At 37.8% G+C, this 15665-nt stretch overlaps 1 protein-coding gene across 2 annotated transcripts; it reads left to right on the forward strand.

Annotated features, from left to right (window-relative positions):
- The first annotated feature begins 201 nt into the window (after positions 1 to 201).
- On the forward strand, positions 202 to 4827 carry LOC114534441 (sorbitol dehydrogenase-like). 2 transcript variants are annotated; one of them, XM_028555883.1, is made up of 9 exons: positions 202 to 285; positions 361 to 394; positions 773 to 937; positions 1057 to 1216; positions 2004 to 2122; positions 2203 to 2268; positions 2762 to 2940; positions 3457 to 3578; positions 4003 to 4827. In XM_028555883.1, exons 1-9 carry the CDS (start codon positions 232 to 234, stop codon positions 4154 to 4156), a joined length of 1053 nt encoding a protein of 350 aa, XP_028411684.1. In that variant the 5' UTR covers positions 202 to 231; the 3' UTR covers positions 4157 to 4827. The 2 variants fall into 2 exon arrangements, with proteins under 2 accessions (XP_028411684.1, XP_028411693.1); XM_028555892.1 differs by lacking the exons at positions 202 to 285; positions 361 to 394 and adding an exon at positions 398 to 452 and having other exon boundaries at positions 4003 to 4826.
- The last annotated feature ends 10838 nt before the right edge of the window (positions 4828 to 15665 follow it).

A 15665-nucleotide genomic window follows, 5' to 3' on the forward strand; every position in this document is an offset into this window, starting at 1 on the left:
GAAATTTTGAAAACAGTATCTTTGATAAAGTTATAGTCTTTATTTTTTCACTTGTTGGTGGGGAGTGGTCGATGGTTCGAGTCCGTCGAAAAATTATAATAATAGTTTTATCCAACTTCTAAAGCCCAAAATGCGAGTTCCTACCTACTTATAAAGAGCAATCTCTGTGACTTTAGAGCAGTTTTAGCCCAGGGGGGGTGTTCGTCTTTTTGAGAGAAGGAAGTGGTAGAAATGGCTGCGGACAATCTGAGTGCTGTGCTGTACAAACAAGACGATTTGCGTTTGGTAAGTTTTGATTTTTTTTCTGTTGCAAATGAAGCGGTTCTTAATTCTTATGATGCTTTTCTGCGTTTGGTTAAGGAACAACGCGAGATTGTGAAACCTGGCAAGGGAGGTTAGTCTGTGCTGGTGCTACAAAGTTGTGCAATAATTAATTTCAAATAAATAGCGAGGTATTGAAAATCTTTATGCAGAAAGCAAATAACGCCGATAAACTATATGAAGATGAAATTCCGTAGATTTGACTGTGGTTCGCAGGGGGGAGGGTGCAATATAGAAAAATCAGACTAATACACGTAATAAATCCCCGAGGGGAGGGGTATTGGTACCTCATACTTGCTCCTAGAACGATGTAGAAATAATTTACAGATTGTGTCTACATGCATACTAGGGTGGTATTAAAATAAATATTAAAATAAATATTATGAAATATATAGTACATGGTTTTGCTTATTGTGAGCTCTATTTGAATTCTCTGTATCATTAAAAACAGAGGTTCAAGTTGCTGTGCACTCAGTTGGAATATGTGGTTCTGATGTGCACTATCTTCGCCAAGGAAGGATTGGTGACTTTATTGTAAAAGCACCAATGGTTCTTGGCCATGAAACAAGTGGTACAGTAACTGCTGTTGGAGAAGGTGTCACTTCCCTAAAAATTGGTGAGTGTTCTTTATTTCAACTGTAAGAGTTTGTGCTGTCTTTGAGAGTGAATCATTGGGCTGATTACAGCATCAAGGCAGCAAACAATTCAATGCAAAATTATTCCAAATTTTACCAGGTGATCGTGTTGCAGTTGAGCCAGGATATCCTTGTAGGATGTGTGATTTTTGTAAAGCTGGTCGGTACAATCTCTGCCCTGAAATGGCATTTGCAGCAACACCACCATGCGATGGTACTTTGTGTCGTTTCTATTGTCATCCGGCTGATTTCTGTTACAAGTGAGTAAGTCTAATTAACAGATTTATAATTCCAAGAGAGGTACCAATCAAGTTACATTGGTAACACATTACAATTTTTTTAACTGCAAAATTTAATCCCAACCATACCATTTGATTTAAAGTGTGTCTTCAAAACACTGTGTGCATGACACCATGTAACACAGTAAAATTAACACCACATAATACTGTGACACCAGCAAATGTGTAATTATGCAAAGTTACACTGTGGAAAACTGTTTACCACTGCATTCTGCACTGTGTGACACCATGTAACACTGTGGCACCATATGGAAATATGACACTGCGTAACATACTGTGATATACCATGTCACAATATTTTGCTGTAACACCAGGTAACACTGTGTGCCACCAGTTAACACTGTACAGCACCAGGTAACATTGTGTGCATGGCACCATATGGAAATATAACACTGCGTAACATACTGTGACACCATGTAACAATATGTCACTGTGTGACACCAGGTAACACTGTGTGGCACCAGTTAACACTGTACAGCACCAGGTAACATTGTGTGGCACCATATGGAAATATAACACTGCGTAACATACTGTGACACCATGTAACAATAAGTCACTGTGTGACACCAGGTAACACTGTGTGACACCAGGTAACACTGTGTGACACCAGGTAATACTTTGCAGCACCAGATAACACTGTGTGATATCATATATCAACATGTGACACTGTGCAACAAATACATCTCTAGTCAGTGGTCAAACTGTCCCTAAATTAGCCATAGTATTCTATTTTCCATTTTGATACCAGGTTACCAGATTCTGTGAGTTTTGAAGAAGGAGCATTACTGGAGCCATTGTCTGTTGCTGTCCACGCGTGTCGCAGGGCTGGTATAACAATGGGAGATACTGTTCTGGTTTGTGGAGCAGGTAGAGCTCTCTTTCCTACAAGTATCTGGCTAAAACTTACGTAATACTGAGCAAGTTCACTGCATCTACTCAATTTTTAGGTCCTATTGGATTGGTGAATCTTCTCGTCTCAAAGGCCTGTGGGGCAAGTCGTGTTGCTATAACAGGTTTGTGTGTTGTATAGAAGATATTTAAAATAGATCCACGATTGTAATTAATCTAATCTAATCCTCTTAGATTAATGTAATTGGCTAAGGGTTTGGGTCAGGTTTAAGATTAAAGTTAGGATTATATTCGTGGATACTAAAATTGTTATAATGGTCATGGAATTATTATACCAAATAGACCTTTTTCATAATGACGTCAAACGCGGAAAGTCTGATGTTACATGAAGTTTGATTGGCTCGATAGTTTTGTGGAGCCAATTAAATTTCGTGTAACATCAGACTTCCCGCGTTTGACGTCATTATAAGAAAGGTCTATTACCAATAGCTGGTGCACAATAGCAATTTTCGTTGCGATTTTCATCTTTAATAGATGTCCACTCATTCGCATCCATTAAAGGAAAAAAATCCTATCTAAATTCGTAGCGAAGTTGAAAGTTTTAATAGCCTTACAAGATTTATATTTATTTTTTGTAAACGGCATTTCTCACCAAAGACTTAGATGAACGACGTCTTGAAATGGCGAAAAACCTCGGTGCAGATCTCACAATTCAAGTGGAGAAAGGAAAGAGTGCTAAAGAGATTGCCTGTCATATTAAACATCTCTTAAAAGAGGCTCCAAACAAAGTTATTGAGTGCACTGGAGTCGAATCTAGTATTGGTACTGGTGTATATGTGAGTAGGTACATCTTGAGTAGATTTTCTTGTAATTTTGCGTGGTGATATGACAATATAAGTAAATTGTACCTACACCACGTACCTGCAAACTAATTTACTTAGATGAATTATACTTTAAAACAATAGGCAATAAAACTTAGTTTGTCTTATTGATAGTTATCTCGTAGCCTTAAGATCTTTTAAAGTAATATAAGTTAATTAAGTTTCATTTTAGAATTGTCATATCGTATTTTTGGTTAATCTATTTAATATTTCGTTTGAATTTGAAAATCTTCCATCTTTGCCGGATTATTGCTGATATGCTAGTGTCAGTGGCTTGCGAGATAACGCCGGCAACAATCAGTTTACAATCAATATCCTAAATAGCATATAAATTAACAAATGATTAGTAACAAATAGTTAATCTATGTTCCTCTCGAGGTTTTTATAAAACACAGTTCAACTTTGAGGTAAAATTCGTGCGAAATTTTCATGACCTTTCTACAATGGTTCTTCGAAATTCTTTTTTGCTAGGCAGCCAAGTCAGGTGGTGTAGTGGTTATGGTTGGCTCGGGAAAACCTGAAGTCAAAATGCCTGTTTTCAATTTTCGTGCAAGAGAAGTTGATATTCGAGGCATATTTCGCTATGCCAACTGGTGAGTTCGAAAACTGTTTATTTTCTGTTTTTTCCATCGACATCCACTTCAAAGGAGTAGTAAATGATTTATTATGAGATTTGGCGACTTGTTAGCAGAGCGCTTTCCGCCTACCAATACGTGTTCAACCAATCTTTGTAGTGACAGAATAAGCGCCCTTTTCAAAAGTGTAGTTTCGTGCCTATGGATTGGGAACTCAACCGTGTTGAAAAATCCCATGATAATCCGAATTTAGGGCAAAAATTTTAAGTGTAAACGGGCCTTAAAAGTTCAAGACGACAAAAACAACCTATCCTCCAGAAAAGTCTGCTAATTTCTGCTTTTTCGTTTTTGAGATAGCCAATATTAAACATATTGTGGGAATGATCCTCAGAAATAAAAGTGATTTGAATTTAGCATTAGAATTTTTCTGTCGCTTTTCTAGCTACCCAACAGCACTCTCTCTTGTTGCTTCCGGAGCGGTGAATGTCAAACCATTGGTGACGCATAGATTTAAACTGGAGGAAAGTATAAAAGCTTTTGAAACGACAGAGAAAGGAGAGGGCATCAAAGTTGTCATCCAGTGCAGCAAGGAATGAGTTGATTTAGGAATATTAGCTTGATTTCATACTGCGAGGAAATGATTTAAAAAGTGATTCGAAATGATCTTCGACAAGAATTATAGCAGAACTGAGCATCGATTCCATCATAAATTATTGATGGTTGATTTCTGAACCAATTGTAATGAAATAACAATACCACTTGGATCATGGATCATACAATTCTGGACGGAAAAACCATTTGGTAATAGTTCTACAAGATTACTACAATGACACAACAGTTGAAGACTTTGAATTCCTCGTTCATCCTCCACGGCTTTAACCAATCAGATTGCGTGTCTCACTCTAGTTATTTTAATATTCGATATTCTTTCACAAATGAAATGTAACAGACCTAGCGATTGACTTACCCGAGTGTAACAACGTAATACACTTATATAAAATACGAAAGACCCTGGGTACGAGGTTGGGATTTTTACAGCGAGTTTGTGTAACTGAATGTGACGAATGTGAGAAATAAGGGGGGGGGGGGGGAGGAATGTGTTGTAAGCCTTGACCACGAATTTTTTCTTAATGGTTTCGTAACTTGAGAGACTGTGGTTCAAATCCTAAGAAAACTTTCTTTTATTATGCTATTATCGCGATGACGAATGTGCCGCCATTTTTGGGGTACTTATTTTTTAAATTGCGATCCCAAGACTCTTAAAAAATGTTTCTTGTAGTGCTATTATTGTTTAAACGCATTTAAGAAAATTGATGGCGGATATTCGTCATCGTGAAATAGGCTAATTTAAGGTGCGCGCGCAGCCTCGTACCCAGGCGCTTTAATAGTAAAATATATAATGTTGCGTTCAGTTATAGTATAGAGGTCAGTTGAATAAAGGCGAGTGCGCGGGGGTGCACCCCCGCGCGCTCGGCTTTATTCAACTGACCTCTATACTATAACTGAATGCAACATTATATATTTTACTATTAAAGCGCCTGGGTACGAGGCTGGTGCGCGCGTGTACTGTCTCTAATAAACTACGCGTATGATGTGTGCCGCACGTGATGTTCGTGCAATATTTCATGAAATAGACAAATTTTTAATTATGACAATGAAAAAGGATCTACGTAAAATAAAATAAATAAAGGTGGTCCTAAACATCAAGCGCTGATGGTATAGTGGTGAAGCTAATGGTCTCCTTGGAAAACTTTCCTTTTTCATGCCAATTAGAACTTGGCAGACATGCGTCGTGCATGTAAAGGCGGATTTCCACTTACAGCGAAATCGTTCGCTGGCGAAATATTTGCATATTTTCTTTTGAATTGAGAACACTCAAGTCGCACTAATTTATTTATGCTGTTTAAATTCAAAAGAAAATATGCTAATATTTCGCCAGCGAACGATTTCGCTGTAAGTGGAAATCCGCCTTAAGTGTACTATCTTTAATTATCTTCGCTTGTGATGTATGCACGCGGTCAGTCGTGCATTATGTGCACAATTGCATGAAATCAATAAAATTTAAAATGTCCTTGATTCACCTCATTTTCTAACTAAATGAACATGTTTTAGCTTGAAGTAAATACAGTGAGTAAAAAAGGACACTTTACGTTTAAAAAACATGCATAAACGCTACTGGAAAACGAAAAAAAACCTGAAATTATGTCATAAGAGACGCTGCGCAATCGCAGTGAACTAGAAATACTCCCGCAATCACCACATTGAAAAATCTCGTATATACTAAGCTTTTGTTATGGGTTTTTGTCTTTTTTTATGTGCCACACATAAGGTTTTAAGCCGTTGTTTCGAATCCTATACGCGAGATATCTTTTCATCATGACCTTGAAAAAAGTTCAAGTAAAATAGAAAACTTTGGTCAACGTACCAAGAGCGAATAGTCTGGGGGTGATGACAACGGTCTCGCAACTGGCAAATTGATGGTTCGAATCCTGCATGAGGAAAGTGTTTTTATCGTGACCCCAAAGAAATATTTAGGTAAGATTGAAAAACATCGCTGTGAATCTCAAGGTCTGTTGGTCTATTATAGTGAAAATAATGGTCTCGCAACTTTTTAGTCGTGATTCGAATACTGGGAAGGATTATGAAATTGAAAATTGATTTAAGTAAAATAAATAAATGTAGCCTTTGACATCAAGCACTGATTGTTTAGTGGTATCGCTAACGGTCTCGCAACTAGTATAGATTATGGTTCAAATCTTTGGAAAACTTTCTTTTTCCATCCTAATTTGAAATTCGCAGACTTGCGTTCTCCTGCAGGTACGTCTACTCTCTTTAATTATCTACGTTTGTGTCCTGTGCACGCGGTCATTCATGCAATATGTGCACAATTGCATGAAATCAATAAAATTTTAAATGTGCTTTATTCACCTCATTTCCGAAGTAAATCAACCTGTCTTAGCTTATAGTAAATGCAGTGAGTGAAAAAGGGTTTAAGTGGTTGCGTTTTTTTTGAGACACCCTGTATACCAAATCATTCAAATTAATAAGCATTTCCTAATAATCATTCATATTCATCATTCATTATTCCTAATAATTAATAAGGAAAAACGAAGATGTTGTGACGAGCGAATGGTAACGCGTAGAGAAGTAGATTTTGCTGATTTACTATCTGTTGCCTTAGGTTGGAGTACAATTTCAGCCGTGAAATTATTTGCGAATGTTGACACATTTTAATAAAGCTACCAAATTTGTGACCTGTGAAATCAGACTTGACATCATTGAAAATACGAAACAATCGCACCGTAACAATTAACTTCACGTGGGCCACATATAAGTAACTTATGGTGAGTGAGATCATGGCTGCTCCTTTGCTCAAGGGTTCCATAATGTACATAGTATTTTAGCGTCAACACAAGTGGTTGATATTAGGTTAAAGCTACAAATATAAGATACAATTATTAGTGTGCGTTTTACACATGAACGCAAATCATCATCATCAAGATAAACCATTGGAATATTAATTATGTACAATCCCTCGAAAAAAGGTTGAGTAAAACAAACAAGTTTAAGAATTCGTCAGAAGTTCTGCTGGTCTAGTGGTGAAGGCAAGGCTCTCCCGCGTTCCAAACTAGAGGTTCGAGTCCGAGTACGTCCGTTTTTCATTATGTCTTTCGAGAAAAGAATAAGGTCGTTTAAAAAACTAAAGCCATCAGGCAGAAGATGTCGTATAGTCTATTGGCTATGACAATCGTCTCTAAAGCGGTAATTCGTTGGTTCGAAACCAAGGGAGTTGTTTTTCATTATGTCCTTCGCGAAAACGATAAGGAAAATTAAATAACCATCGACATTCAGCACCAGATCTCGTAGTCTAGTGGCGAAGACAAGTCTCCCAAGTGGTAAATCGATGGTTCAAATCCTACTATAACTGTTTTTCATTATGAACTTCATGAAAAGGGTAAAGTAAATTGAATAACCGCAGTCGTTCAGCACAAGATCTTGTAGTCGAGTGGTCAAGATGTTGGTCTCATGTGTCGACAGTCGAAGGTTCGAATCTCGTTTTAGATGGAAATTTTCGTTATTAATATTACATGGTAAGGTTATGGAGAATAAGTTGGTGTAGGCTTCCAACAATCACCAGTTAGCCTTGTGGTAAAATCGTGGACTATCAAGTACAAGATCGAGGTATCAAGAATAGGATGGTACGATTCTGATGGCGCTATAAGAAAAGAAACGGGAGGTATGTTGCTCCAGAGAAGTATATATTCGGTTAATCTTTAGAAATCAAAGTTAATCTTTAGGGAAATCTGGGGATAGATAGGGTGAATGAGGGGTATATGAGTACAAAAAGACTTAGTAATTGGGCGGCCTCGGCTCCCGGGGCGGGGGGAGGGTATAGGTGAGAAAACAGTATATAAAATGTTTAAGTCTTTTTGTACTCATTTAAACCTCTTTACCCATATTTATCCTCCTATTTACTCCTATCTATCCCTGCTTTTACCTATCCTAATATATCCCTAACTACCCCCTAACACAATTAAATGTTTGAAGAAAGCTTGCTTTGAAAGTCAGGAAAGCCGGGGGAAAGAGAACCCCCCTCAGTCTACTCCTCGCCCAAGGCGAGGGCATTTTCGCCCTCTCGGTCTACTCCTCTCACACTCACAAATTCTCACTTTGTTACCTTTTTCTTTTTCGGTTTCTCCAGGGCTTGAACCATCGACTGTATACTTGGCAGATCATCATCTTCACCACTACACCACCAGTTCTTGTGGTGTAAGCCAAGAGTTTTTTATTTTACTTAATCCTTTTTGGAACGATCTTTGATGAAATAGAAGAAAAAAATCATTCCCATGTGGGACTCGAACCTTCGCCATCAAACTCGGAGAGCACTGCCTTTTCAAGTAAACCGCACGATCTTGCGATGAAACGCTGTATTTTTTTATATTACTGAATACCTTACGGGTATAGGATCTCAAATGAATAACAATTCACTTTATTATGTCTTTAACGTTCATGATTTATTTTCTCGTCGAAAACGCACACAATATTAGCCATTTGTGTTGTCGCTAAAGTAAATTACAGTTGTGCAGTTCTCTAAAACACTACCTTCCCAATTCCCATAAGTTAGTTATATGCGTCCCAGATGAAGCTAATGGTTACGGTGCGATTTTTTTGTATTTTTAATGAAGTGAAGTCAAGTAAAGTACCAAAACTAACAATGCATTTTAAAAGAAAAAAGTACAAGAATTAAGAATAGCCGAATGCATATTAGGGCGGGAAACTAATCTTAGACGGGAAAGTTTATAGTAAAAACCCGTCTGAATATGAATTGGCATATGGATAAGTTTATACGTATGATGGGTCGGGTAATGCGTAATCATTGCGATAATAATTGTGTTTATTTTTCGTAGTCTTGTTCCGTCCTTGACCGTGCTGATATTTCTCAAACTCGTCTGATTTACTGATCCTTCTAAATGCGAATTTAAGACGAGTTTCTCTTCCAGACGAGATTCCCGTCTAACTTACCCGTCTCTTAATTTAGTCAGGAAAGTTGGACGGAAAAATTCGGACGACAAACCTGTCTGTGGGGTTCATATCAGACGAGTTTCCCGTCTTCGAGGAGTTCCCCGTCTTTGATGAGTTTCCCGTGTATATGAATTCGGCTAAATGTATATAACTCGTATAGTCATGAGACAACAAGAAAAATTAAAAGAAGTTCAGTTCAAAAGCGTAATTTTCGCAGTTAACCGCGCTAACAAACAAACAGACAGCAGCTCTACAATATTATAGCAACGATTCATAATTATTAATTTGAAAGTTCTTCGAAGAAACGATTAAGTCAAATAGAGAACAATAGCTTATCGACAAACAATGTGGTTGTCAAGCAGTTGTTAAGACGTTCTTTACTGCAAAGGTTCAAATATTAGATTAGCGTATTTTATATTCGACGAACCGGCTGGACGAAGCGGCGAGGAACAGTCTTGAAATAAATATTTAATGTCCGTTTAACTGGATATTTACTTATTTGCAATTTCAGATGAAATGTTTGTTGCCTCATGACTATATACGAGTTATGTACATTTAGCCGAATTCATATACACGGGAAACTTATCAAAGACGGGAAACTCATCAAAGACGGAAAACTAGTCTGATGTGAACCCCACAGACGGGTTTCTCGTCCTAATTTTTCCGTCCAACTTTCCCGTCTAAATTAAGAGACGGGTAAGTTAGACGGGAATCCCGTCTGGAAGAGAAACTCGTCTTAAATTCGCATTTAGACGGATCAGTAAATCAGAATAGATTAGAAATATCATCACAATCGAGGAAGAAACAAGTCTACGGAAAATAAACACAATTGTTATCGTAATGGTATACGCATTACCCGAACCATCACACGTATAAATTTTCCATATTCCAAATCACATTCAGACGGGTTTTTACGGCTATCAACTTTCCAGTCTCAATAAGATGAGTATTCGGCTATTCTTAATTCTTGTACTCTACTTCGACTTCACTAGTTCACTTCATTAAAAATACAAAACAATCGCACCGTAAGCATTAGCTTCACTTGGGCCACATATAACTAACTTATAGAAGATAGTGCTTCAAGTCACTGCATTCCTGTATGTGATATGTTACAAGCTACGAATACGATAGTAAAGCCTGTAAAGATACAGTGTGTGAGATTTGAGAAAATAAATCATGAACATTAAAATGAACTCATTTAAATTGTATTTCATTTGAGATCCTACCAAAAGGTATTTACGTTTCGTCACAGATCCTTCTAAAAAAGGATTAAGTAAAATAAAAAACTCTAGGCTTACACCACAAGAACTGGTGGTGTAGTGGTGAAGACGATGATCTGCCAAGTATACAGTCAAAGGTTCAAGCCCTGGAGAAACCGAAAAAGGTAAAAAGTGAGAATTTGTGAGTGTGAGAGGAGTAGAGCGAGAGGGCGAATATGCCCTCGCCTTGGGCGAGGAGTAGACTGAGGGGGGTTCTCTTTCCCCCGGCTTTCCTGACTTTCAAAGCAAGCTTTCTTCAAACATTTAATCGTGTTAGGGGGTAATCAGGGATATATGAGGATAGGTAAAAGTAGGGATAGATAGGAGTAAATGGGGGGATAATTAGGGGTAAAGAGGTTTAAATGAGTACAAAAAGACTTAAACATTTTATATACTGTTTTCTCACCTATACCCTCCCCCTGCCCCGGGAGCCGAGGCCGCCCAATTACTAAGTCTTTTTGTACTCATATACCCCTCATTCACCCTACCTATCCCCAGATTTCCCTAAAGATTAACTTTGATTTGCAAAGATTTGTCGAGTACAAACCTCCCCCGAGCAACATACCTACCATTTTTTTTTCTTTTTCTTTCCACGGCCATGAGGAACGTACCATACTGTTCTTGATACCTCGATCTTGTACTTGATAGTCCACGACTTTACCACAAGGCTAACTGGTGATTGTTGGAAGCCTACACCAATTTATTCACCATAACCTTACCACGTTTTATAAATAACGAAAATTTTCATCTAAAACGAGATTCGAACCTGTGACTGTCAACACATGAGACTAACATCTTGACCACAACACTACAAGAACTTGTGCTGAATGGCTATAGTTATTTAATTTACTTTACCCTTTTCACGAAATTCATAATGAAAAACGGTTATGGTTGGATCCGAACCGTCGCTTTACCACTTGGAAGATCATTGACTTCGCCACTACACTTAAAGGTCTACACCAATTTAAGCCTACACCAACTTATTTTACCATAACCTTACCATGTAATATTAATAACGAAAATTTCCATCTAAAACGAGATTCGAACCTACGACTGTCGACACATGAGACTAACATCTTGACCACTAAACTACAAGAACTTGCACGGAACGGCCATGGTTATTTAATTTACTTTACCCTTTTCATGAAGTTCATAATGAAAAACGGTTATAGTAGGATTCGAACCATCGATTTACCACTTGGGAGACCATTGTCTTCGCCACTAGACTATAAGGTTTTGTGCTGAACTGCTATGGTTATTTTATTTACTTTACCCTTTTCATGAAGTTCACAATGAAAAACGGTGATAGTAGGATTCGAACCAACGATTTACCACTTGGGAGACCATTGTCTTCGCCACTAGATTACAAGGTCTTGTGCTGGACTGCTATGGTTATTTTATTTATTTAACCCTTTTCATGAAGTTCATAATGAAAACCGGTTATAGTAGGATTCGAACCATCGATTTACCACTTGGGAGACCATTGTCTTCGTCACTAGATTACAAGGTCTTGTGCTGAACTGCTGTGGTTATTTTATTTACTTCAACTAAATATTTTCCTTCGTGTCATGTTAAACCATTTTCCCAATGGAAGGATTTGAACCATCAACCTCATATACAAATTAATAGAACTTGTGTTCTGGCATAATACCAGAAACCAAGTTCTTCCACAGAATCCTGCCAAAAGAGCAGGCAACGATAATCGTTGTGGGTTGACTGGCTTCAACCTTCAAAAGTCATCGGCTTAGAATATAGAATGTTGCTCAATGTGACTATTGTGGGATAACTGGGATTATTACTCGTTCACTGCGACTGCGCGGGATTTATTAATACTTAATTTCACTTTTTCTCTCTTTGCAATGTCGTTTAAGCACGTTTAATAAACGTAAAGTGTCCGTTTTCACTCACTGCATTTACTGCGACCTAAAACCGGTCGATATTTTTAAGGAATGAAGTGAATTAAGGACATTTAAAATTTTCTTGACTTCATGAAATAGTCCACACAGTGCACGAATGACCACGTGCATACATCATATGCGTTGATAATTAAAGACACTTACATGCATGGCGCGTGTCTGTGAGTTATAGCGTAATAAAAAAAACATCCCAGTTTCCGTTTCGGACCATAGTCTGACGGTTTACGATACCGTTGTCTTCACCACTTGACCACCAGCGTTACATTTATTTATTCTTTCTCAATCCTTTTTTAGGATCATAATGAAAAACATTCTACCGAGGATTCGAAACGTCAACTTGAACTTTGCGAGACCATTGCTTTCAACACTAGACCACTAAGATATCTTGTGATGCACACGTTCGTTTTTAATGTTACCGAAATCCTTCTTTCGAGCCGTGACAAAAACATTTTTACGCATGCAAGATTCGAACCACCAATTTGCCAGTTGCTAGACCTTTGTCGTTACCGCGTTACTATTCCCTCTTTCGATAATGATGATAGCTTTCATTTTACTTAAATCTTTTCTTTCAAGATGCTAATAAAAAGCATTCAGTCCAACTCCAGCATTCAAACAAATCTCCCAAAGAGACACGAAGATTCTCCCACAAACCCAACAAAAAAGCAGGTACCGAAAATCGGTAAGAATCCAAGTGTCGACAGCTTAGTATATATGACATTGCTCAATGCGGTTATTGTGGAATAATTGCTCGTTTACTGCGACTGCGCAAGGTCTCCTAACACTGAATTTGGCTTTTTTTCGTTTTCCAATAGCGTTTAAGTAGGTTTCATAAACGTAAAGTGTCCTTTTCACTTAATGCATTTACTGCAACCTAAAACCGGTCAATTTCTTCAAGTAATGAAGTGAATTAAAGACATTTAAAATTTTCTTGACATCATGCAATAGTCCACACAGTGCACGAATGACCACGTGCATACATCATATGCGTAGAGAATTAAAGACAGTACACTTACATGCACGACGCATGTCTGTGAGTTGCAATTAGCATCATAAAAAAAAGGCCCAGATAACGTTTCGAACCATGGTCATCTAGATTGCGAAAACGTTGTCTTCACCACTAGACCACACGCGCTAGAAGTTCAAGGCTACCTTTATCTCAATCTTTTTTTCTGGTTAATTATGAAAATCATTCCTCCGAGGATTCGAAACACCGACTTGAATGTTGCGAGACCATTACCTTCAACACGAGACCAAAAGAGATCTTATATTATGATTCACAGGTTCGTTTTTTGTATCCTACCCAAATCTTTTCTTTCGGGTCGTGTAGTCGTGACGAAAACATTTTAACCCCAGGCAAGATTTGAACCACCAACTTGACAGTTGCGAGGCCATTGTCATTACCGCGTGACTATTCTCTCTTGTGATTATGGATGGTGTTTTTTATTTTACTTAAATCCTTTTTTCAAGATGCTAATAAAAAGCATTCTGTCAAACTCCAGCATTCGAACCAATCCCCCAGGGCCCGAAAGAGGCACGAGAATTCTCCCTCAAACCCAACAAAAAAGCAGGTACCGAGAATCGCTAAGAATCCAAGAGTCGACGGCTTAGTATATATGACATTGCTCAATGCGGTTATTGTGGAATTATTGCTCGTTTACTGCGACTGCGTAGGGTTTTCTAACAATTGAATTTGTTTTTTTATTTCCAATAGCGTTTAAGTACGTTTAATAAACGTAAATTGTCCGTTTTCACTCACTGCATTTATTGCAACCTAAAACCGGTCGATTTCGTCAAGGAATGAAATGAATTAAGGACATTTAAAGTTTTCTTGACATCATGCAATAGTCCACTCGGTGCACGAATGACCACGTTTTTCCCCATGCAAGATTCGAACCACCAATTGTTAGTTGCAAAGCCATTGTCGTTACTCCATGACTATTTCTTCTTTCGATAATGAGAATGGTGCTTTTTTATTTTACCAAAATCTCTTTTTTGCATGACCCTTGCTTCGCATACCCTTTATGTCTAGGCAGAGATTAGCCCGTTTTCCACGAGGCGAATTTATTCGCGCGACGCGAAGCGATATCTGAAATACAGTGATGTGATTGGTTTGCGAAAAAATTCTCCGTGAAAAAGTAGAATCGCTTCCTACTTTTTATCTGTTCGCGCGAATACATTCGCCTAGTAGAAAACCGGCTTAACATCTGAGCATGTTTTAGCAGAAATTGAACGAGTTACTCAATCTAATCGGGAATTCATATTAGATGATTCAGTAAACGTTTATATTGTGAAACGTTGAGATGCCTAACGGAGGCCCCGGCAGGAAGCCATATGAGACTAATTTACTTGATCAGCAAGCGATCAATTATTCGTATTAATAACACTGACAAAATGTGTTTAGCTCGAGCACTTGTAGTTGCTCAGTATAGTAAAGCTTGAGAAGGACACTGAATCAATATCAATCTATTCAAAAATAGAGTATCAATTTGCGATGAGCAGTTGCCCATCAGCAGTTATGAGCACTACTCTTCTGCTCATCGCAGTTATGAACACTACTCATCTGCTTAAAAATTGTAACCGACATTACTTTCTAAATTGAACAAAATTTACTACAGGAGTTTGGGCCTAAAAAATCTCAATGAACCGGGTACAGTTTTATGCGATGATCACATGCTCATGACTGCTCGTGAGCACATGCTTATCTGCTCATAAAACTGCATTATACTGTTCGATAACAAGGCATTCCCACACCTCCAGTGGTAAGGGAATGAGCTGTCAATTTTGTGGAAGATACAAATTTAGCCGCGGTTACAATCAGCGCAGACACGAACAGGAATACTGTCCACTACGAGAACAAGAAAGAAACATGTCACAAACAGACTCGGACAGTCAAGAAAGAGGTTTCCAAGATGATGTCTCAACGATTAAAACTAATCCTTTGAATCATTGAAGAACGCCAAAATGCGTCGCATAGAATAAATTTTGAAATAATTTTTTAATTAAAAAAGGATTGGTGTCAACACAAATTATTGAATGTAGACATTTCATTAAACATGCAATTAACTGCAAAATAACTTGGATGCAAGTGTGGCAACTAAACGGCTGTTTAAACTTTACATGAAGCCGTGAACTAATGTTTGTAGTTCGTGAATTAAGTGTAGTTAATCTACTAAAAAACTCAATTTGTATAGAACCGGCTATTTTAGCCCAAAATTTACAGACTGAAAAAGCACAGAAAAAAAGATCTTTAGAAATGAACATTATTTATTTGAATCCTGGAGCATTTTGCTAAGCCAACGATTGCCCACAGTATATTCATCTAATTCGTGTATAAAATGCTCCTAACATGTTTGAGTTAAATCAATATTTGCTCATTCCGTTCTCGTTGTCATATAGATATGAATTTC

The sequence above is a fragment of the Dendronephthya gigantea genome, unplaced genomic scaffold (genome assembly GCF_004324835.1).
Source record: "Dendronephthya gigantea isolate DGI-Jeju-01 unplaced genomic scaffold, DenGig_1.0 000002F, whole genome shotgun sequence".
Taxonomy (NCBI): domain Eukaryota; kingdom Metazoa; phylum Cnidaria; class Anthozoa; order Malacalcyonacea; family Nephtheidae; genus Dendronephthya; species Dendronephthya gigantea.